Source organism: Anser anser (genome assembly GCF_964211835.1).
Source record: "Anser anser genome assembly, contig: HAP1_SCAFFOLD_399, whole genome shotgun sequence".
NCBI classification, from domain to species: Eukaryota; Metazoa; Chordata; class Aves; order Anseriformes; family Anatidae; genus Anser; species Anser anser.
The window spans coordinates 27,222-49,574 of record NW_028153681.1 but is presented as its reverse complement, the minus strand read 5'-3'; the positions used below and the strand labels follow the sequence as shown (position 1 = coordinate 49,574).

At 36.4% G+C, this 22,353-nt stretch overlaps 2 protein-coding genes across 2 annotated transcripts; both read left to right on the top strand.

Annotated features, from left to right (window-relative positions):
- The first annotated feature begins 575 nt into the window (after nucleotides 1–575).
- On the top strand, nucleotides 576–11,857 carry LOC310891647 (adhesion G-protein coupled receptor V1-like). The gene is made up of 7 exons (XM_083853890.1): nucleotides 576–1,416; nucleotides 2,842–3,051; nucleotides 7,290–7,420; nucleotides 7,679–7,778; nucleotides 8,772–8,951; nucleotides 10,510–10,673; nucleotides 11,237–11,857. The coding sequence occupies exons 1-7, from the start codon at nucleotides 591–593 to the stop codon at nucleotides 11,276–11,278; spliced, it is 1,653 nt and encodes a 550-aa protein (XP_083710016.1). The 5' UTR covers nucleotides 576–590; the 3' UTR covers nucleotides 11,279–11,857.
- A 183-nt stretch (nucleotides 11,858–12,040) lies between these two features.
- LOC310891648 (adhesion G-protein coupled receptor V1-like) lies at nucleotides 12,041–21,998 on the top strand. Its single transcript, XM_083853891.1, has 10 exons — nucleotides 12,041–12,396; nucleotides 14,412–14,490; nucleotides 14,980–15,118; nucleotides 15,623–15,764; nucleotides 16,251–16,513; nucleotides 18,101–18,276; nucleotides 19,118–19,242; nucleotides 20,089–20,255; nucleotides 20,341–20,484; nucleotides 21,733–21,998. Exons 1-10 carry the CDS (start codon nucleotides 12,363–12,365, stop codon nucleotides 21,844–21,846), a joined length of 1,383 nt encoding a protein of 460 aa, XP_083710017.1. The 5' UTR covers nucleotides 12,041–12,362; the 3' UTR covers nucleotides 21,847–21,998.
- Nucleotides 21,999–22,353: the final 355 nt, after the last annotated feature.

Sequence of the window (22,353 nt, the reverse complement as noted above, 5' to 3'; positions counted from 1 at the left end):
CACATTGTTTTTGAAGTAGATGTCTGTGTATTACATAAATTACTTAAACGTAGTATACATTGAAATGCACAATGTAAACTCAGCGTACACAGTGTACTATTCATTTTGTCCGTTTAATCATCAAATCATTTAAACCTGCATGGTAGCCTGTTCCTGTGATTTGAACAGGAGGACAAAATGGCCAGCCCTTACAGGATGAAAATAAGAGAAGGAAAACAGGTTTTATGCATGTGATCCTAGAGGAAGGATGATAAGTCTGGGTGTCACCGGCTTTTTCTTCCTTGCAAGTAAGGAGAGCTGCCAAGTCCTGAAGAAGACTAAGTTAACTCCTAGAACCAAATGTTTACAAATATGCATTCTTAACAGACTACTACCTAAGCTATAAATAATCAAACTTGCTATCCACAAAAAAATAAGATAACTCAGTTATTCTGGTACTAGTTTCAAAGGGAATGCATTTTGATGTGTTATTTGGAATTTTTCAGCAATTCAGAAAGGGTCAGTTGATTTTGTTCACTTCTATTATTAACCCAGAAACATGTAGAATATTAGACATCCTTTGTCAACTAACAGAACTTTATTTTATTATAATGTCTTTTAGTGAGGGAAGATTTGGTCAGCTGCAGATTTTCTACAGCACTTCTGAGACTGACGTTGTAGCTCTTGCTGTGGAGCAAGGTCAGGATATCCTGGCCTACTACGAGCCTCCTGTACAAGGAATTCCTGACAAACCATCCAAGACCAGAGTGAATGTGTCAGCAGCAAGTGACCCTGTGTATTCCTGTGCAGCTCAGTGCCTAAAAGAACAAGCATGTTCAGCCTTTACATTTTCCAGTGCCTCAGGGATTCCTCTCTGCCTTTGGCTGACGTCAGATATCAGCCCATTAACTAACAACACTTCAGGGTTCCGGACCTACAAGAAAAACGTTACCAGTGCATTCGCCCTCTTCAGCACACAAGCCATCGCTGGCAGTGATTATGAACCTGTTACAAGACAGTGGGCCATAATGCAGGAAGGGGAAGAGTTTGCAAATCTAACAGTTACCATACTGCCTGACAGCCTGCCAGAACTGGATGAGAGATTCACTATAACCCTTTTGAAAGCAGAACTGATGAACGTCTCAGCCAGCTCAAAAAACCAACCAACCATAGGACAGCCAAATACCTCCACAGTTATCATAATGATGAATGGAGACGCATTTGGAGTGTTTAAGATCTACAGTGTAAGTCCCAATGCAACAGAGAAAGGTCTGTATGTTGAAGTAGAGGAACGTCCTCAGACCAACGTGCAGCTAATGATACACAGAACAGAAGGCAGCCTGGGACAAGTGACAGTGGAATGGCGTGTCATTGGTGGGACTGCTACTCCAAACTTGGATTTTATAGGTGTCGGTGAGACTCTGGTGTTTGCTGAAGGTGAGACAAGCTCTCGTTTTGGCTTCTGTTTTGTAAAACTAAGAAAAAGAAAAAAGAACGTGACAAGTACACGATACTGTGGATGTTTTGACAACTGATATCTTCTTCTTAGGCTAAATTTTCCTGAATGCTAAGGATACACGTGCAAAAGAGTATGGTTGTTCATTAGCATGTAGCATTATCTTGCAGAACACACACAGTGGTAGCAAAGCACAATGAAATATCTAAGCACAATAAATACCTAAGGGTTTTTATTAAAGAAATATTGCAGTATAAATATTGCACTATAAAGATTTCCTTTACCACATAAGTAAGGATTAATAAAGTCGAAGATAGTTGTTACAGCAAGGATAATGGAAATGAGAATCAGGCCTAAGTGGTCTTTTGTTAGCCCTCGGTCACTACAGTACTAATTTTTCATGACATCTCTTTAAATTCTGAGATCATATTGTAACATAACAAAACATATTTAAACGTAACATAACAGAACATATTTAAAAGAATTGCAAACAGGACAAACAAGTCCCTCTCAGACATTACTTAAGTACCATGCAGCATGCTGTATTTTATGCTGTATTTTATTTTTTCAAAGTCTGAGTTAATCGAACTGATATTTTGAAAGCAATTTCCAGGTGCGTAGTAAAGATTCTAGTGTGCTAGCTTGATAAATCATCTGAATAGTAAGGCATGGCTGCTGGCAATGATTGTGAGGCTGACATGTAATTACATTACCCGTTATAAGTTTAGTAAAAACTGATTTTGAAGTATTTTGAAAGACAATCTAGCAGGAAATACATATGTATTCTGTAAATTGATATTCTAATGATCATAAAACACAGCTGGGTTATGCACACGCACTGAACAACAGGATTGTGTTGTAAATTTTAATGGATATATAGCGACTAGAGATTAACGGTGTTTGCTGCTTACATTATTATTCTTTGATAGTCCCAAAGGCAAGGAACTAACAAAATGTCATCCCATTTCAATGCATTCCCTGGCTCAGTAAATGTACTCATATTGAATGTACACCCTTGTGTAAATGGTTCATCGGAGAGCTTAGCACCTGGCAATTTATTTTTTTTTCAAGAATGATATTCCCCTTTTCTAAGTTAAATTTTAAAGTCATAGAATTTGTAATGAAAATAAAGAATTCTAGGCACTCCGAAATAATTCCTATATAATTAATTTCTACATAGTATATTTAATGATGTGATCGTTTTATTGGCTTAATGTGACTGATCAATAGTAATTAGATAAAATTTCATAATGACATTCACTGACTTCCAGAAAGGTAAATAAGTTTGTTTCATGCAATTTTAATATATTTTATGTATTTAATTATTTTCAAAATGAGATGATTGAGTCTTTTTACAAGGTGGTTTCCAAGTGGACACACGGTTGTATACGTTCTTCTCCTTGTAGGTGAAACAAAGAAGATGGTCACGCTGCCCATTATAGATGATCCAGAGCCAGAGGATGATGAAAGTATTGAAATCAGCCTGGTCCATACTGAAGGAGGGAGTCGAATTTTGCCCAGTTTTGACACTGTCACAGTGATTATTCTGGCAAGTGACAATGTGGCAGGAATTATAAGCTTCCATACAGCCTCAAGATCTGTTATTGGTTGTGAAGGTGTGTTCTTTGTGTTGACCACGCTCAAATTTTAATGCCAGTTTCCATCTTTGTGCTTTCAGTTGATAATGACTCACAATGATTGTGTTTCACTGTTCAGAGAACACCAGCAAGAAGTGAATATCCACATACCTGACATGTACTTTGAACTCTTGCAAGCATTCATAGAATCACAGAATGCTTAAGGTTGGAAGGGGCCTCTGGAGGTCATCTGGTCCTTTCCCCCTCAAGCAGGGCCACCTAGAGCAGGTTGCTCAGGACCATGTCCAGGCTTTTGAGTATCTCCAAGGAGGGAGACCCCACAATCTCTCTGGGCAACCTGTGCCAGTGCTCCCACACAGCACAAAAGTGCTGTCTGATATTCAGAGGGAACCTCTTGTGCTCCAGTTTGTGCCCGCTGCCTCTTGTCCTGTCCCTGGGCACCACTGACACGAGCCTGGCTCTGTCCTGTTCCACCCTCCCTTCAGGTATTGAAGGACACTGATGAGATCCCCCTGAGCCTCCCCTTCTCCAGGCTGAGCAGTCTCAGCTCTCACAGCCTCTCTTCCCTTCCCTTGATCACCTCGGTGTCCCTCTGTTGGAGTCTTCCCAGTACGTTTAGGTCTGTCTTGCACTGGGGAGCCCAGAGCTGGACCCAGTGCTCCAGGTGCAGCCTCACCAGTGCAGAGTAGAGGGGAAGGATAGCTCTCTCAGCCTGCTAGGGATACTTGGCCTAATTCAGCCCAGAATGCCATCAGCCTTCTTAGTAACAAGGCATGTTGCTGGCTCCTGCCCAGTGCAGTGTCCAGCAGGACCCCAAGCCCTTTCTGTCAAGCTGCTCTCCATCAGGGTGCACGCCCTGGTGCCTGGGGCTGCTCCCCGCCAGGGGCAGGACTCTGCCCTTCTCTTTGTTGGCCTGCACGAGGCTCCTGCCAGCCCACTTCATGACTGCCAACATACACACACCTAATAGTCATAAGCAAATCAGATCTATCAGCGACTTACAAAGAATTTAAAATATTCTAGAAAACATTCCTGCAGAAACACTAGGGTAACATCTTCCCTTTGTCTGTCCCATGAACCTGATGTTTTTTTATGGCAGATGATTTGGGAAGTAGCAATTATAAGAGAAAGCAAACATTTGAGAAAGAACAATAATAATTTGGTATGTACTAAACATTTCTACTATTGTTTTAAAGAATACACGGCATGTTTCATCTACAGTTTGATGCAGTTTTGCATAGGATGATAATAGTACTGGTGGTGATTGCTTTAGGTGGCCTTTGATGGAATCTCAGTGTATTGCAGTATCACGTTTCTCTGATGTTTGAACTGATGGGCAGGGAAAGTTCACAAAACAGGAACTTGTCCCCTAATGTGTGCACTACATTTTCTGTTTGAAGAAAAATGGCTTTCTCAACCAAAGGTTTTTTGTTTTGTTTTCCCAACATGAAAGGGCATCATAACCTTTGGTTTTTTATCTAGGTATGGTTTGTGTTAATTCTGTGCCAAGCCAGATGTGATATGATTAGCTAAGAAGAGCTGTTAATGAGCACAAGGAATTAATACAAACTGTCTCAGTCCCAAAGTCCCTGAATACTTTCAACTGGTTAAATGTTATTCATAGCATGCTACCAAATGCTGGCTGCTTGAAACTGAAGTACTTGGCTATAGTTCTATTATTATATATAGTTATTATTATATTATTTTTCCAGGTTGTGAAAAGAAATAGTTCATTGCCTTCCAGCCAGAAACAAAACAAGTGAACTAAGTGTCTTTGATTAAAAAAAAAAGAGAGAGAAAAAGGGAGAAATAGAGAAAGAGCAAAAGAGCTAAGGCATTTAGATTATTTTAGTTTGTCAAAATATTTTTTTCATTCGAAAGCAAAATTTACCAGACATAAATCCAAATATCATTACTTTTACAGTTATTGTGTTATTGAAAATTTTCTGTTAAGTGAATACATTTTGTTTTCACAATGTGCATGTTATTTTTTACCTTATTGAGGATAAGTGTAGTATTTTTTTATTGGACAGGGGTCTGCGACAGTTGTGTAACTGTATTACAAGAAAATGCACTGCAGTAGCTTAAAGTAATGAGGAAGAGGAGAGCGGCTGATGCTCCCTTCTTCACAGCGATAAATACCCACCTCTTTGTTTCTCTATGTAAGAGATGCATCACTTATTAAGTCACAATGTAGAAATGTAAAAGTATGGATAAGGATTAAATATTAAAAAAAATATTGAATTTAGCCTAATAACACTTTCAATCTTCAGAAATCAATTAGTGTTCATATTAGCATTTCTTCTGGATAGGAATACCAAAAAAATCTTGGTAAAGCTGGTAGGAAACATGGATCAGTAAATAACTACTTGGAATCTGTAATAATGACTTCAAGTTTCTTCTCAGTGTTTGGATTATAGTGGAACAGCTTTCTATATCATAAAGCATTTTTCCCAGTCTTCAATGAAAATTCATTATAACTTATAGAGATATATTGAAATAAGCTTTGCCTTATTTGTGTGTGTGTGTGTTTTCCCAATGGTACTAAACCATTGAAACCACTTTTCTTTTAAATCTTTATTTCTTTGTAATGGATATGCAAAATTCTCAAATAGAACATAGTGGATTGCAGTGCAGTGTTAAACACTGTAATGATTTAGCCTCAGAGGAACCTGTAAATTGGGAGTCTACCATCCAGATATTTGACTGTAGAAGTGGAATCCTTGTGATATCAATAAATTTTGAATTCCTTAATTTTCTTAGAAGCAACATGGACCAACTTAAGCCAAAGATGTCGACATCAATGTCGACATCAATGTTGACATCTCTGAGACTTAACTGAAGTTTGAAATGTTGGGGCTGAATAGCACATTTATGTATTTGAAAATGGGTGTATACAGTTTTTGTATTACTTCTTTACAATATTAAATTTTATTTAAGTATATTAAGGGCTCTTGAAGTTAAGAATTCCTTTCTCTTTCATTGGTAGCCAATATACATGCATATCTCTGACTCTTCCTTACAAAAAATAAATGTAACTAGAAAATTTTCAGATTTTTCTTGCCAGTTTTAGCTGTACAATGCTGTACAATTCTGTAAGGTAATACAGTAGAATAGCAAGACAGCATCCTAAGTTGCTGCTCTCTAAATTGCATAATCAAAGGGACTAGTTGGGCAGCATAATGTTATTATAACATTATCTTATGTTTTGTTAATTCTTCAATAAGCAAAAGAAATCTCATGTATTGTTTTCAAAAATCTCAGAATTGTAGATTTCTGCATATTTCATGTCTCTGAAAGCCAATGCAGGACAAAATGTGCTGTTGAACTTAAATTCTGTGGACCTGAAAAATGCATATGAAATATGAATGCCATGTACCTACCTATTATAAATAACCATCTGTCCTCTATTGTGAATGTTTTGCAAAATATTGCCTACTGATCTATTCCATGTTGATATAACATGCTAATTTCACATGTCCACATTTAAAATATTTAATGGAAATTTTGTGAAAAACTTGTGAATATAAAACAATTTCCACATTTTACAAAGCCTACTAAGAGGTCTACTCTTTTTAATTAAAGTGCCTTTGGGGTTAAATGTTATAAATGTGCAAAATACCATAGTATTTGCTTCCTTTATATGCACATTGTCCAGCAATACTGATTACCTCTGAGATTATAAGAAATTATTAACATTTTCTGAATGTTTTGTTTTCTAACAGTGACCATATTTGTAAGTTCGAACTCACATAAATGGAACTTACAGATAATTATAAGCATTTTTTTCTGCATGCATTGAATAAAGTCACAAGACAGTGCAAATGTTCAGATAATGTGTATTCTTTCCAGGGAACTGTTGTAGAAAACTACTATTATTGTTGGTACATACAGTAGTTACTGTTTTGTACAGTTTACAGACTTGTATTGCTCTAATGTTTGCGCATGTTTTCATGAACATTCCCTTTCTAAGTTATTCATCTATACCAAGTTCCCTCATATGTTCATAATTATTTCCAAGTGTGAACTAAAAACAGAAAAAAAAAAACTAGAAGAGTTTTAAGTTTAGGTTTTTCTTTTCAGCATTAAAAGTGAATGTGGTATATAACTACTGTGAAATTCAAACTGACAAAAATAGCAATATCTTTCAGGAAAAATACTTTAACTGTGTGATGCATGTTTTTGACCTCTCATTTTTATAACCAACATGTAGAAGAGGAGACCCTGAAACACTGCATCTTGTCCTTTATTCCTAGGAGAACAATTACAATTCCACATCGTAAGAACTCCTCCAGGACTGGGAAATGTTACTGTTGAGTGGAAGATAGTAGGACATAATGTAAAACAAAATTTTGCAAACTATTCTGGAATACTTTTTTTTCCTGAGGTAAGTCCATAAACAGTGATGTTGGCTACAGGAAAATAGTGTGATTAGAACTGATCTGAGAAAAAGTGTGCCTTTTCAACAGTCCTTCTTTCTTGGTTTGATTATTTAATTTCTCACTTTTTGACTTACAAACTGGAGGGAGCTTACAATTCTTGATACTTAACTCTTCTTAAAGAAATTGTTCAAAATACTTGTCATTATGATATCACTTGTGTTTTATAAAATAATGGCTAATCAATTTACCCTTAAAACAAATAGGGGACGTTGAATACAACATTGTATGTTGATCTGCTGGATGACCATATTCCTGAAGAAAAAGAAGAATACCAAGTCATCCTATACAACATCAAAACAGAAGGTAATGCAGAACTATAGCCAGCTACATCTTAAAAATACCATTTAATAATATAATATTTTTAATTTTATTATTTCATTTTGGAGGTATAGGACTGAGCAAACTGCAGCTGGTGCAAAGTACGCAAAGTTCATTAACATTTTATTGAAATAGGCTTGGTCCTTATGTATGTATATATAAATCCCACCGTGTCTCCACAAATACACTTAAATGGTTTTCAATCCTGATTTAACTCTGCCTATTTAATTCAATGGTTGTTTCTTCCCTTAATCTTAATGCAAACTGAGTTTACTAATATGTCATGGATAGAGTTGCCATGAAACATGCAGATATTTTTATCTTTTTAAACAATCTTGTCAAGCTGCAGACTTACTGATCTGTCCCTGAATTCAAGGTGGTCAGAATATTTTATTCTTGCCATTAAAATTATAGTGAGAAAAGAAGCCTTAAACTGCATCCGTTCTGAAATACCTTTTTTCAAACTGAAATTAATGTCCAAACACCAAACTAACTTGACATGGATTGTGTTGCTGCGAGGTGCCTTATCAACTTCCGAGAGTCACTGTGGCCCAACGGGATGAGCAAAATTATTCATCAAAGCAATAGTTGGAAAACATATCAGTTTATTGATGTAATGATTGTGAAGTGGAATATAGTTTTAAGCTTTTGGAGGTACTTCCTGGGAAAATGGTTTATTTCCTTTTAAAATATAGGGAAGTTGATATTTGGCACTGGCCTGTTAAGTTTTCTTATTTTTTAATACATTTTTGTGACTTTGTACTTGGTATGCATAAAATTTCTGTTTCTATTTGTTATAGAATGTAAGTATATATATGTGTGTAGGTCCCACACCATCCACATACTTCAGTGAGCTTTGGTTTCGTGGTATTTGCATGGCTACTGAACGTTATTTAAATGTAATATTAACAATAATGTAAGACAAAAATATTAGTTGCATAACACTTCATTCACTGCAGTCCACTGATTCTCTTGCAGGAGTTTCTTCTACAGGTGCTGCTGTTTTGGATAGTCAAGGATATGAAGCTGTTCTAACAGTAGAAGCTAGTGATGAACCACATGGAATTTTGAATTTTGCTTCCACATCCAGGGTGGTTTTAATCCCAGAAGAAAACAAAACAATTCAGCTTTTTATTAACAGAGAATTTGGATCTCTAGGTCTGTATAACAACTCCAAGAGAAAGGAAGTTTTGTTTTGCTTATCATTAGGCAAATAAAAGCCATGATAATGAAAGTTTGGAAAAATCTTTGTTACAGTTGGTATTTTTTTCAGAACTTCTAAGCTTCTTTCTGCAGACTTGGAAACTAAATATTACTTATTACTAGAGTCATAATCCTCATTAATACAGCAAGGGATCTGAAAGCTGTAACAATCAGGTGGCTATTAAGGTTACCATATTTTTGTCTAATGAGTCTGTCTCAAAGCATTAGTCTCTTCAGAAAAAATAAAAAACATGAGAAAAGTGACATGTACACACATCCCACATATTTTTTCTCTGAATTTCAGGAAGTCAGCACCTTAGGAATGTCACATGGAAAAAGTTGTGTCCAGACCATTGAATTCAATTTATGTCTCCTCTGACAATTTCTGATTCCTCTTTGAATCAATTTATCCATTAACATCCTTTAAACTATATAGTATTCAATTCTACAATACAATAGTGTGCTTCATGAAAAAAAAAAATGAATCTTGTGTTTGTTGCCTGAAAATAGCAACTTATGTTGTGAGAAAACATGTATAATAATTTCCTATTTGCCTTTTTGGACTATATTTACACCTCGGTGATAATCTGGCTGTTTCTTTTGCCATACTTGTTTTGAAATGAAGTAACATTTACAGTGCTTTTCAAGATCTGGAGACACCAGAGAGTTTTAGAGACATTTTAATGACACTATTTTTCCATTTATTTTTTAATACCAGTCCATACTCTAGTGTACTCTTTGAACACTATTCAGTAAACTAATGTTTTAAGATAATTGTTCATAGTAAGTGCAAGATCTCTCACTGAATTAAAATAAGCATCGTTACTTATTTATTAATTAGGACTCTTTTATCTCTTACATTTTATTTCATATAGAGCAGCTTTTAATTTCATCTATCATTTTATTTCAGGTTCATACTCCTTATGTTTGCCACTTGACTTACCCTACCAGATTAGCGAGAGGTGGCTTTATTCTCAAAACTATAATGTATAACTTTTCTGCTTGGTAATATTTATCCGTGTGTCCCCTAATTTTGTTCTCTATTGAAGTTTGTCAATCTACCCAGGAAAGTATCTAGATTTATTAATCTGTGTTTCCCAGCACTGTCTTTAGAGCCTTTCTTAGATATCTGTCATTCCCAAAAAGTGTCCTTGTTGCAAAAACTCATATTAATGGTACATGAGATGTCCCAGTTAGTCTTTCAGCAATTTCATATTTATGGTCCACAGAACTTCAAATTTCTGGATGCATTTGGACCCAATGATTTTTGAGTCCTATGCAGACAGACAAGTCAGCAAAGGTCAAATTGAAGGCATATTGATAACGGTAACAAAGGTACACTAGCTCCAATGTACTTTGGATAACTCTTTTAATCCTTCTGTTTTGCAGTTAGTCTTTTTATTTTGTGGATGAGAATTTGATCTCTTGTCTTTATCCATTCCAGTGAACATTATATAAGAACTGAAAAACAATTTTTTTTTTCTTTTTTTTTTTCTCCTCACAAATTAAACAGGTACTATCAATGTTACTTATGCCACAGTTACAGGATTGCTCACTGTAAGTAATCAGACAGAAGAGACTGTGGCTGAACCAGGAGCTGATTATGTACCTGCTTCTGGCTCACTGATTTTAGAAGAAGGAGAAACATCAGTTGCCATAAATATTACTATTCTAGAGGTAACCTCTAAACCCTTTAATTCTGTACTTTTCTGTATGATTTCAAAAGGGTAATATTTTGGGAACTAAAGCTTGCAGCCATTATTTGAAGCCCTGTGTTATATTTCACTATCATTTAGAAAGATGGTTTCAATCTTAATATTAAAATCACAAGGGATCAAATAGTCACAGAAAGCAGCTCTACCTCTGTCTAAAGGTAATAAAGTTGTCTCATTAAAACTTTACCAACTATCTAGTAGTATTTAGAACAGTGTGCTTCATGGCTGGCTACAGGCTCATACTTTTTCATTGCTGGAGATACATGCCTCTAAAATCGGTCAGTAATTTATTTGCAAGAATAGTTTAGCGTCACCACAGGATCTTTTTCATGATATATAATGTCTTACTTAATTCTTCCACGATAATCAGTTTCAGACCCAATAAAATTATTTCAGGAAAACAGAAAAATGAATTCTAGTGTCACAGTAATATTAGAGACTTGTTGTGTGATCCTTTTTGGTGACTTCTGTGGAAGTTTCTTAAAGGACAATGAGAAGAGGATGTACTGTATTTGTGTTTTGCAGGATGATATACTTCCCTATGTGTGGGGTCAGGCCGACAAATAGGGCCCTCCGTTCCCCTGAGGAGGGAGTCGCCTACAACAATCACCCTTCTTTCTTTCTTGGTGGAGGCAGTCCTGAGGCGTGGAGTCAACTTCCTCACCTCAGGCATCCTCCCGGGTAGGCTTCCTACCTCATCCTCACCCACCAGTCTCTCCAGCTCCAGGGCCTCAAACCTATTGTTCAAGGGCACCTGGGAAGGCGGCGCCGGAAGGGGAGGGCATCTCCTGCGAGGTCGAGCAGGGACCTGTCTCCATTCCTCCTCAACTCGCAGGTCCCCTCCCTCTGCCCGATGGCAACAGGGCAGGGGGTCCACCCCCCTTTGGGGCGTCTCACCCTGGTCCCTCTCCCTCCGGTCCTGCAGGGAGTCGCTCCACCAGTCTATCTCCCGCTCGCACTCCCTGATATCCCTCAGCCTCTGCACCTCCTCCTTAAGCTCCGCCACCATGCGGACCAGGTCGTCCACCTGCTCGCACCTCACGCAAGCAGTCTCCCTGCCTCCCGCCGATGGCAGCAAGAGGCTCAGACACTCCCCGCATCCGGAGACCTGAACTGCCGCATGTTTGGGCGGGCAGTCGGTCTGGGTGTGCACTGACTTCCTAGAGAAAGCACCGTGCCTGGTGGAGACCATTGTAGCCCAGCTGACGGGAGAGTGCCGTTAGAGGAATTGTCCCTATGGGCGGGTGTGAGCGCTCCGCCCTGCCCGCCAACTGCCTCGCTAACTGCCGCGTCACTCCCCCCGCGTCACTCCCTGTTTGCCGGCCCTGGTCGCCGCGCTCCTGGTCGCTCGCGCTCCCTAAGGGCTGCCTTTGAACGGCCGGGGGGAGGAGCTGACGCTGACGCTGCTGGCCCCGCCTACGCCTCGTCAGCCTCCCTCACGAGGGCTGCCGGTGCCTGGCGGCTCCCTCACGTAGGCTCGGTGCCCGAAAAATAGCCCTGCCTGTCCCGATCCCGCGCTCCGCTGCAGCACGCGTCTGCCCCGGAGCCGGTCGCCTCGGCAAGGCGTGTTTTGCAGGATTGTGTTTTGCAGGATGATATACCAGAGGTGCAAGAATTCTTCTTGGTTAATTTAACTTCAGTGGAACTCATCATGAACCATTCAACGTCATCCCCACCTAAGCTAGGTAAAAACATCTTATAGCAAATTATTTTTACTTTTCCTTTTTAATGGTTTATATTATATTACCTTGGGAGATTACCATTATTCCTCTTACTTACCAACTATGCTGAGATGAGACATGGTTATTTAGAAGAAACATCATAGAATATGAAATAGATTTATTATTACACTTAATCTCTTGCTTTTTAAACTCTGGGAAAATTTAAATTAATTTTCGTAGAGGAGTTAGTAATTATCAGTTGGAAAGGACAATTATTTGAAAAGTTTATTGGTGATTTTTTCATCTGATTTTCATTTACAAACTACAAAATGGAAAAAAAAAAGTAAAAAAAAAACTTTATGTGGCTACTCTGCTCACTCTTTTAAAAAAGTCTGTTTTTATTCTTTTATCACTTTTAGGAAACATATTTTATGGTTTTCCTACTCTTGCAATGATCTTTATTATTTGCTTAGTCTGCTTCTCATTTTGCTTCTTCAGAATTCAGTAGAATAGTAGTCATTAGCTTTAAGAACTGTTGGATTATCCTGTGGTACTAAAGACTAGTTATATAATGTCAGACATCTTCTTTGACTCTTTTCCCTTTTCTTTGCATGCTTATAGAAGTGACTGAGTTAATTCGTTACAGATTGAAAGGTAACTTGCAAGACTCATTGCTGATTTGTGAATAGTTGAGTCTAAAATATGAAAGGAGTAGCATATAAGAATGAAAGATTCATCCAAACTAAACAGTGTTGTATAGTCTCACTTTCTCTTTGGCTGTCTCCTTGAACCATGACCATTTAACACTGATGTGACACTGCATTGGGTCAGCTTTACTTACAATGAGAAAATAATAGTTTTAAGTCATAAGGAAAAAATGTGTTCACATAACATGTCAGTGAATTCTTCTGGTAGAAGAAATAGCCTGACTCAAATACGTGTGTCCGCGTGTGTGTCTGTGAGCAAACTCTTACAGATCCTGGGTGAACAGATCTGACTTCAGGGTGACATGAGAAAATGCAGGAGTGAAGCAGAAATGTCTCTAATTGCCATTACTCCCTCAGGATTTGTAAACCTCAGTAACACTTCTGTTGTCTGTGTAGAGCTATTGCTCATCGTCATCTCTACCTCATAGTGACAGGCTTAGATTCATGGCAATAATCTTCTACTTTTGTTCAGTTTTATCTGAATTGATGGAAAAATGTATATGGATCTAAACATAATATACTTATGGCAGACTCGGTGAAGTCAATTTGGTTTTAGAAAGTAAGTTGAAGTTTATAAAAAGTAAACAAGTAAGTTAAGGTAGTTGTGTGGTGCGGTTGTCTGAAAAACAACAACCTATTTTCTGAGAAGTATTAAGTTTTGACTGTAAAGTTCTGGTCTCTGAAGTTAGTAGACTTTTCTGACATTAACCTATTATTTGGTGTTTTTCACACTGCAGTGTATTCAATTACGATTTCAGGCTAATTGTAAATACCTGTATGTCTTTATGGAGCAGTAGAATATTACAGTATGTGAACACCCCACAAATAAATTAATAGTTGTGTATTTGTAGTGAAATCTGAGGTGTGCCATTAGAATGTATGATGAGGCACTGAAGCACAAATAGAAGATGAAATGCTGAATCATTTATTATTCTTCCTCATTGTCTTTCTCATACTCAGAATGGCAAATGCAAAATATTGAATGTCATTGTAATAAACACTTATAGTGAAGACAAATTAAGATTCCATCGCAAATCTAGACTTTATTATTTTCTAATGTTTTATGTGCTGTTTAACTTTCTACATTTTCCTTAGTCTTTTTTTTTTTTATGCATTATTAAATATTACAGTGCTAATTCAAGACGCATTATTGCACTTCTAGTAGTAAGGACTCTTTCCAGTTATCTTGCCCACTCCCATTTTCTCCTACACATTTTTTGTAAAGACACTGTAATATTAGTACCGATTGAATAAATGCTTCTGTGATTCTTGAAAATCAAGAAAATTGATTTTATTGTTCTTTAATTTTTGTCTTTCTGTTTTGCCTTTTAGATGTGGAAGGTTTAGCTTCTCAAATTGTTATCGATGCTAATGATGGTGTAAGAGGAGTAATTGAATGGGAAGGTACCAAGTAAGTCTCATCTTCCTTGAAGAACTTACTGTGCCAATTAGTGATTGGTGTTGCCCATTTTCTTTCTAAAAGTAAAACTCCTGTTAAAAATAGGGCCATGTCTTTGAGATGGTAAAGTAATCATTCAATTCAGCTGAACTAGAAAGTGGGATTCCCACACTGAAAACAAAAATTCACTATTCATCTAATCAGAATTCTTTTACTTATTACTACTTTCACTGTTGTCCTTTTATATCACCAATTTGCCTAACCTCCCCAGCCTGCATCAACTCTTCCAGCCTCACCATTCATGTAAGCAAAAACCAAAACAAAACAAAACAAAAACCTCGTGTTACTTAATTCAATTTAGATAAGAGAAAAAAGGTAAAAAGGATGCGTTAGAGAACTATAATGTAGGGAATAATTCAGAGTGAAAATGTAATAAAAATATACTATCTTTTTCAAAAGAACATAATCAGTGAACATTGAGAATTATTCTTTTTATTTTAGTTTTGAAGTTAGTGAATCTCATGGGAATCTGACAGTAATGGCTTACCGAAACAGAGGATCATATGGCAATGTGTCTGTATTTTTTTATGCCCAAAATTTGGAGGCCCAGCTGGGTTTGGATTTTAATGTAACCTCAAGGGTAAGAAGCAACTCTAAATCTAGTACTTTTTATTCTTTCAGCTTCCGTAAAAGAATATCTTCTTGATTATTCTGCAGAATGATCAGTAGTGATGCTAGATGTTTCAGCTTGTTTCAGTTGCTTTGGTAATCTAAATAGAATGAAATAAAAATATTCTTATTCTTACTATTTATTTCTTTTTTAAAAATATATTTTTTAATATAAAGCAAAATGTAAACTTTCAAACATCGATTTCAAATTTAATTTTGATTAGACATACAAACTTTTTCATAGACTATTTTTGCAACAGGACTTTCAAAATAAATTATTCTTTCTTGTCCTCATTCTGTAATGTGCTGAACCTTTATATTTCTGATTCAATCAGTTTATAAGGAACAGAGAATATGGCTCTTCCTATGCTTTCCCTTCCTTCCTATTTCACAGAATTCTGTTTACCGTAGTCAAAAATTTCTGTGTGATATTAACTGATGTAAGTATTCGGTGCTTTATGTGTTTCAACGCTAGACTCTTTTTTTTGCTGATGGAGAAAGGCATAAATCTGTTGATGTCATGATTTTTGATGATGAGATTCCTGAAGGTGATGAGAAGTTCCAGTTAATTTTAACAAATCCATCTCTGGGGCTGGAATTAGGGGAGAACACAACAGGTAAAACTTAGTTTTAATGTTCCATTTCTTTAGAATTCTGTGGCACACATTTTAATTCCACTTTTCTGAATAATCATATTTCAGAAAGCACCATTGTCCTGCTATGGTGAATCTTTATACTCCTTTGGAAGGTTCTGAAACATCCCTGTGAAATCTGTGCAATTAAAAAGTTTATATGTAAAGCAATGAATCAGAAAGCACGAAGATGAGTTTTTCAATGTGTACTACCTCACTGAACTGAGGTCTTTTTAGAGAGTTCATAATCCTTTTCTAGGAGAGACTATATTCTTCCTGTCTAGAGATCTTCCTAGTTAAAGTGAAATGCCTTCCCATTCTCTTCAGGTAATGTCATGGACACATAAGCATTATATACACACTAAAGGAAGAATGTATTTGTGTTTATGTTATGTATTATGTTACTATATATGTATATTTATATTTTACTATGTTAACCAAAGAATATTTTCATTATTTCTTTTTCAAAAGCTACAATTACTATACTTGCCAATGATGATGGCCATGGAGTTTTGTCATTCAATAACAGCAATCACTTCTTTCTGAGAGAGCAAACATCTATCCATTTGATGGAAAGTGTTGCAGTATTGAATATTATCAGAGAACCACCTCAGGGAATATTTGGCACTGTGACTGTTCAGTATCTTGTAAGTGAGATTAATTCTTCAGAGGCAACAATGGATTTGACCCCTTCTCAAGGATATATTGTGCTCGAAGAGGGAGTCAGGTTCAAGGTAATATGCTAGTTATTACCAGAGAAGTCTAGGAAGCTTTTTTTTTGGAAATATTGGAAAGATTTCAGAAATGTCTGTGCTTTATCTTCTGTTTATTTTTTCTACTTCTTTCATTCATAAAGTGAATTGAGTCATGAGCTGTGACTGATTTCCTGTTATTATCTGATGTGGAAGTGTGTGAAAATTAAATGGGCTCATCTTTAGGTGTTTCTTAGTTTGTAAGGGTTGAGGTAAATTGAAAACAGTACACTATAGATAACGTTCATGTGTGCTTTGGAACAGTTCTTTTTATGTAGTCAATCTATAGCTGAAATGCAAACTTACTTTAAATTAAAGTGATAATTTGCAAGCCTAATAGTTAAGATCAAAGTAAAAATCCCATTCTGTAATTTAACATTTTAGTTAGTCTGAACTAAACAGAATGTGCTGCAACAAATACAAAAAGTAGAACAGTTGTCTGTCTTAGGATTGGAAAATAACTTAAGTATTAAGCTCACTGCCTCTATACTGTCCTCACAAGAATGTCAGCTACAAAATGAACTAGCTTAAGTTTGTGAATCCTGACTCTTCTAAGGTTTAATCACAATTCGATTTATTTATTTTTGCCAGTAAAGCTGGTGAAGCTAGTGTTAGCATATTACAGGCAATAGGATAGAAACTGAGACAAACTTTTCTTGGAAACACTGGTTTTCAATTTCTGGCCTTTAGATGCATTTGGAATCACAATGCAGCAGATCTATAAGAAGTTGGAGCCTTCTTAATATAGTTGGTAAATATGGTTTATTGTGGAAATGAACAGAAATATAAAACATTGTAAATTTTGTATTATTTCCAAATGCATCATCACTAACTTTTTATTTTGTACAGCAAGGCTATGCGTACCTATGAAATTTTTTGCTTGTTTGAGTAGTGTGAAGGATGACAGTGAGCCCCAAATGAAAGTGAAGCACTTAGCTTTCTCTAGATTGCTCTTTGCTAGTTTGAGATTGCCTTTAGAAGACCTGATCTTCATCCACAGTGGTGTAGGAGAGGGAAAGAAGCATCGAGAGGAAAGAGTATTTCAAATCTCTCACTATTCTTGCTTTTTTTTTTTCCTTTTCCTTTTCTTTCTTGACAGCACCAGTAGTGAGATTACCCTGTTTCCCTGAAGATAGCTTAGCTGCCAACTAAAATAAATTAAAACCAACTTAACTGATTACACTTATAGCTGTGTTGTGAGTATAAACTACCCAAAAATGTATGGAATAAATAGAGAACAAAAGTATGAAATTAGGATCAAAAACTTCAGAGGATCATAGGATGAGAAAAGAAAGAAAAGAGAACAACAACAACGAAAAGTGAATATGCTCATCTTAGTGTTGCACCAATGGAGGCCACTAGATGGATGGCTTTAGAACCTCAGTCTGAACTCAGTCTGAGCTTGCCTCAATTCTGTCCTCTCCAGCTTCATGAGCTGCTCTTCTCCTGCTATGCTATCCAAAGCCTTATAGTGAAATAAATTTAAAAAAAAGGTAGCACATTCTGATAGAGCTGTGTCATCATCTGTTATCATGTCTCAATAACATTGTATGCTTGTTTTGTTATCAGACGCTGCATATTTCTGCGGTACTAGATGAAGAACCAGAAATGGATGAGCACTTCATTGTCACCCTGTTCAATCCAACTGGAGGAGCCAGACTAGGCACGAGAGTGGAAACTATGATTACAATATTACAAAACCAGGCTCCACTAGGGCTTTTCAGCATCTATACAGTTGGAAATAGGTACTTTACACTGATCAGTAAAAAGGAGATAGTTGCTCATACTCCAAAGAGATAATATTTCTCTACAATTTTGTTTTTGATGGATCGCATTAAAGAAATTCAGCAACCCAATTTGTAAATCTGTAACTTTGAAAGGTATTGTGAAATACTATTACTGCTAAACAAAAGAGTAGAAAAATGCATAAAAAGGACTATTCATAATCCAAAATTTCAATTTATTTATTATTATTTTTCTTTATAAACTAATACTTCACTAGTGCCTACATATTCCACTGATAGTATTCCATGTTAAAAGTTCCAAACCTCATATCAGTGTCCAGGAAGTCATACGTTTTATAATTTACTTTCATTTTTAAACCTGTAAAAAATATACTTTCACTGAAGGCTGTTTTTCAGAAGCAAGTGACACATATGGACTGCCATTTTTAAAAACCATTCAGCTGAAACCATACAGATTAAATAAATTTACTATTTAAATAAAAAATGTATGTATGCTATTTTATTAATACATTGATATTTAGAGTTAATAATTTATATTAATATTTAATAATAATATTATCTAAACATTTATTACGTGAATTTAATATACTTAAATTTCAGTCTGTTTAAAGATTTTGTTGAATTGCCTATGATTTTGCATGATTGTAGTAAGGATCATTGGGAAACCCTAATTAATGTAGCTACCAGTCCATCAGATACTGAAACCTGTTATTAATATTTTCTTTTTATTTCTGTTGTATATTCTGCATCTGGAATTGTACAGTAAAAATCTTATTTTTATTACAGCAATGAATATACTATAAAATAATTTTTTCCTTATTTTTATGATTCTCACATTTAGGACAAATTTCATCATAATTGAAGAAGCCAACACTACAGCTTATTTGAAAGTTTCACGGAGTAATGGGCTTAACGTTTCTGTGAGCGTTGAGTGGGAGACATCATCAGATACTGCATTTGGCATCAGTACGTTCACTTTACAGAGAATGTCCACTGCTTTTGTAGAAGTGGAGATAGTAAGAGAGTAGCCAAGCATACAGGAGATGTAGCTTGGGAATGTAAATTCAAGTATTCAGACACAATTCAGTTAATATTTTCCTATGTAAGATTTAGTAGATAAAATACTTTAGCTGCTTAAGAATCACCTTGTCATCAGCCACTTCTGCCAGTTTCAGTAATCTCTATTTCTGTCTTTGCTGCTAATATGAACATTATTGTCACTAGCCATTTATTTATTTATTTATTTGTGTGTGTGTAATAAAATTTGTTCCGTACTACTTGTAACTCAGGATCTTTCTAACACAGTATAAATGACATGTGACATGCAAGAGTCTAGCTCCTGGAGTTTAGTTCTGACAAGACGGTGCTTAGGGACCGTCTTGGAATAAAAACATGAACATGTTGTAAATGGGGAACAAAACATGAACATTTTGTAATTTGTCTTTTTTTTTTTTTCTTTACTACTTGCTATCTAGCTAATTCTCTTGTTAGCTAAATTCCAAGATCAATTATTATGAGTCAGACTCAAATTGCCTATATGTCTTCCATGTGCAGTTGTAATGAATGAAAAATACATTTACTGCTTAACTCTCATTATATCCTTAGCATTGTAACATTTCTATGTATTTATATACACTTATAACAAATACTAAGACACAACTTCATCATTTCTCATACTAGGTCTGGCTTTGGGAGGTAAATAATGGGAATGGGGTTAGAAAAGATCTCAAGAGTAATATAATAGTAAATAGTGTTTTTATTTTATTTTATTTTATTTTATTTTATTTTATTTTATTTATTACTATATTGCAGGGGGTGGTATCAGTGTCCTATCTGTCTTGCAAAGTTTTGTGGAAGAATCAGCATCTGGTTGGTGTTTCTTTACCTCAAGAGAAATCCTGTACGGTGTTCTGTTGCGTATGCCTCCAGCTTTGTTTTCTACTGTCTACCAGTGGAAAGGAGTATTTGTTCCTGTTGAGGTAAATGTTTGTTTTTGAACACCAGACATGCTAGTTAATAAGGAATTTAAGTCACAATCTTACTTTTTTTTTATTCTTCTTGCAGAATTTCAGTATGTGGAATCCTACAAGTTGTGTGTCTTTCCAAATTGGAGCCTCTTCCTACCTTGTGGTTACTCATGGAGGAGCCACACAGGGAGCTTCTAACAACAGTGTGTATGCATTCATGGCTGGACACAGATTGTTGTGGGTAAATCGATTTTAATTTTAAAATCTTAAAATAGTATGGGTTGGCAAGGACCAAGGGAGGTCCTCCAGTCTGGCCATGTTTTAGAAAAAAGCACTCTGTGTGACAAGAGTTAGTTTTGTGTCCTAAAATACTACATAACTTCAGTGATGTAAGTTTGTCATAGTTAGTTGTTTACATTGTTTGTATTTTTTATATATTTACATTTGAGGGTGCAGGGAGGATTACCTGGGAATCACAGAATCACAGAATTGTCTAGGTAGGAAGAGACCTCCAAAATCACCTAGTCCAACCTCTGACCTAACATTAACAAGTCCTTCACTAAACCATATCACTAAGCTGAACATCTAAACGTCTCTTAAAGACCTCCAGGGATGGTGACTCAACCACTTCCCTGGGCAGCCCATTCCAATGCCTAACAACCCTTTCGGTAAAGAAGTTTTTCCTAACATCCAACCTAAACCTCCCCTGGCGCAACTTTAGCCCATTCCCCCTTGTCCTGTCACCAGGCACGTGGGAGAACAGACCAACCCCCACCTCTCTACAGCCTCCTTTAAGGTACCTGTAGAGTGCGATAAGGTCGCCCCTGAGCCTCCTCTTCTCCAGGCTGAACAACCCCAGCTCCCTCAGCCGCTCCTCATAAGACTTGTTCTCCAGACCCCTCACCAGCTTCGTTGCCTTTCTCTGGACTCGCTCGAGCACGTCCATGTCCTTCCTGTAGCAAGGGGCCCAAAGCTGAACACAGTACTCGAGGTGTGGCCTCACCAGAGCCGAGTACAGGGGCACAATCACTTCCCTAGCCCTGCTGGCCACGCTGCTTCTTATACAGGCCAGGATGCTGTTGGCCTTCTTGGCCACCTGGGCACACTGCTGGCTCATATTCAGCCGACTATCAACCAATACTCCCAGGTCCCTCTCGGCCAGGCAGCTTTCCAACCACTCATCTCCCAGCCTGTAGCTCTGCTTGGAAGTGGGGGAAGAAATTCTCAAGCAATCAAGTCATAGAACATTTTCTGGAAAATGTATGATAAGTTATGTTAATTCTGTAAATTAGTTGCTTATATATATATATATATATATATATATAAAATATAAAGTTTTAAAAGCTATTTCATGTATAGTTTTATACATAATTTTGGAATTCTTAACATTCTATGCGTACTTTTTCTCACTATATACAATGTAATATAAAATGTATTTGTTTATATACATATGTAGATAAACATAGTCACCCTCATATTTCCCTTGCAGATACAGACTCTTTCTGTTCTGGATACCAGACGTGTGAAACATTTTGCAGTGGAGGAAGAAGACTATTTGATTATTGTGAGTCACACAAACAGTTCCAGTTCCATCCAGGTTTGAATATTCTTCAGTCTTCTCTGGCTTTAATGTGGGTAGTTTGCTTATTTCTGAAAGGATAATGAAAGGAAGTAAATCTATAAGCATGTATTTCTGACATATTATTTTTGTTTCTATTGGAAATTTATAACAGTTAAAATTCCAGACTTGTTTGGATGTATAAATACTCTCTACCTGAGTGTACAATTTACATCTGGTTTGTTTTTATTGCTACTGTTATTTCAGTTTTGAAATGTAGCATGTAAACAAAGAAGTAGCTTCTGAATATAAACCTGTTCCTCTGAAGAGCAGGCACAGCTTCTTGCAGTAGGGTTAATTACCAATTACTGAGGGAACATTGTCATAATATATGCATTTTATAACACCCTCTGGGATAAGATGCTGTTGTTACTCCAGCAGATGATATTTGCAATAATACAGAGGTTGTATTAGTAGAACGAGTAGCTATGCCTTATTGACAGCATTCTGACAATATAATTTTGTATAGGACTTCTCTGAAAAAACATAAGA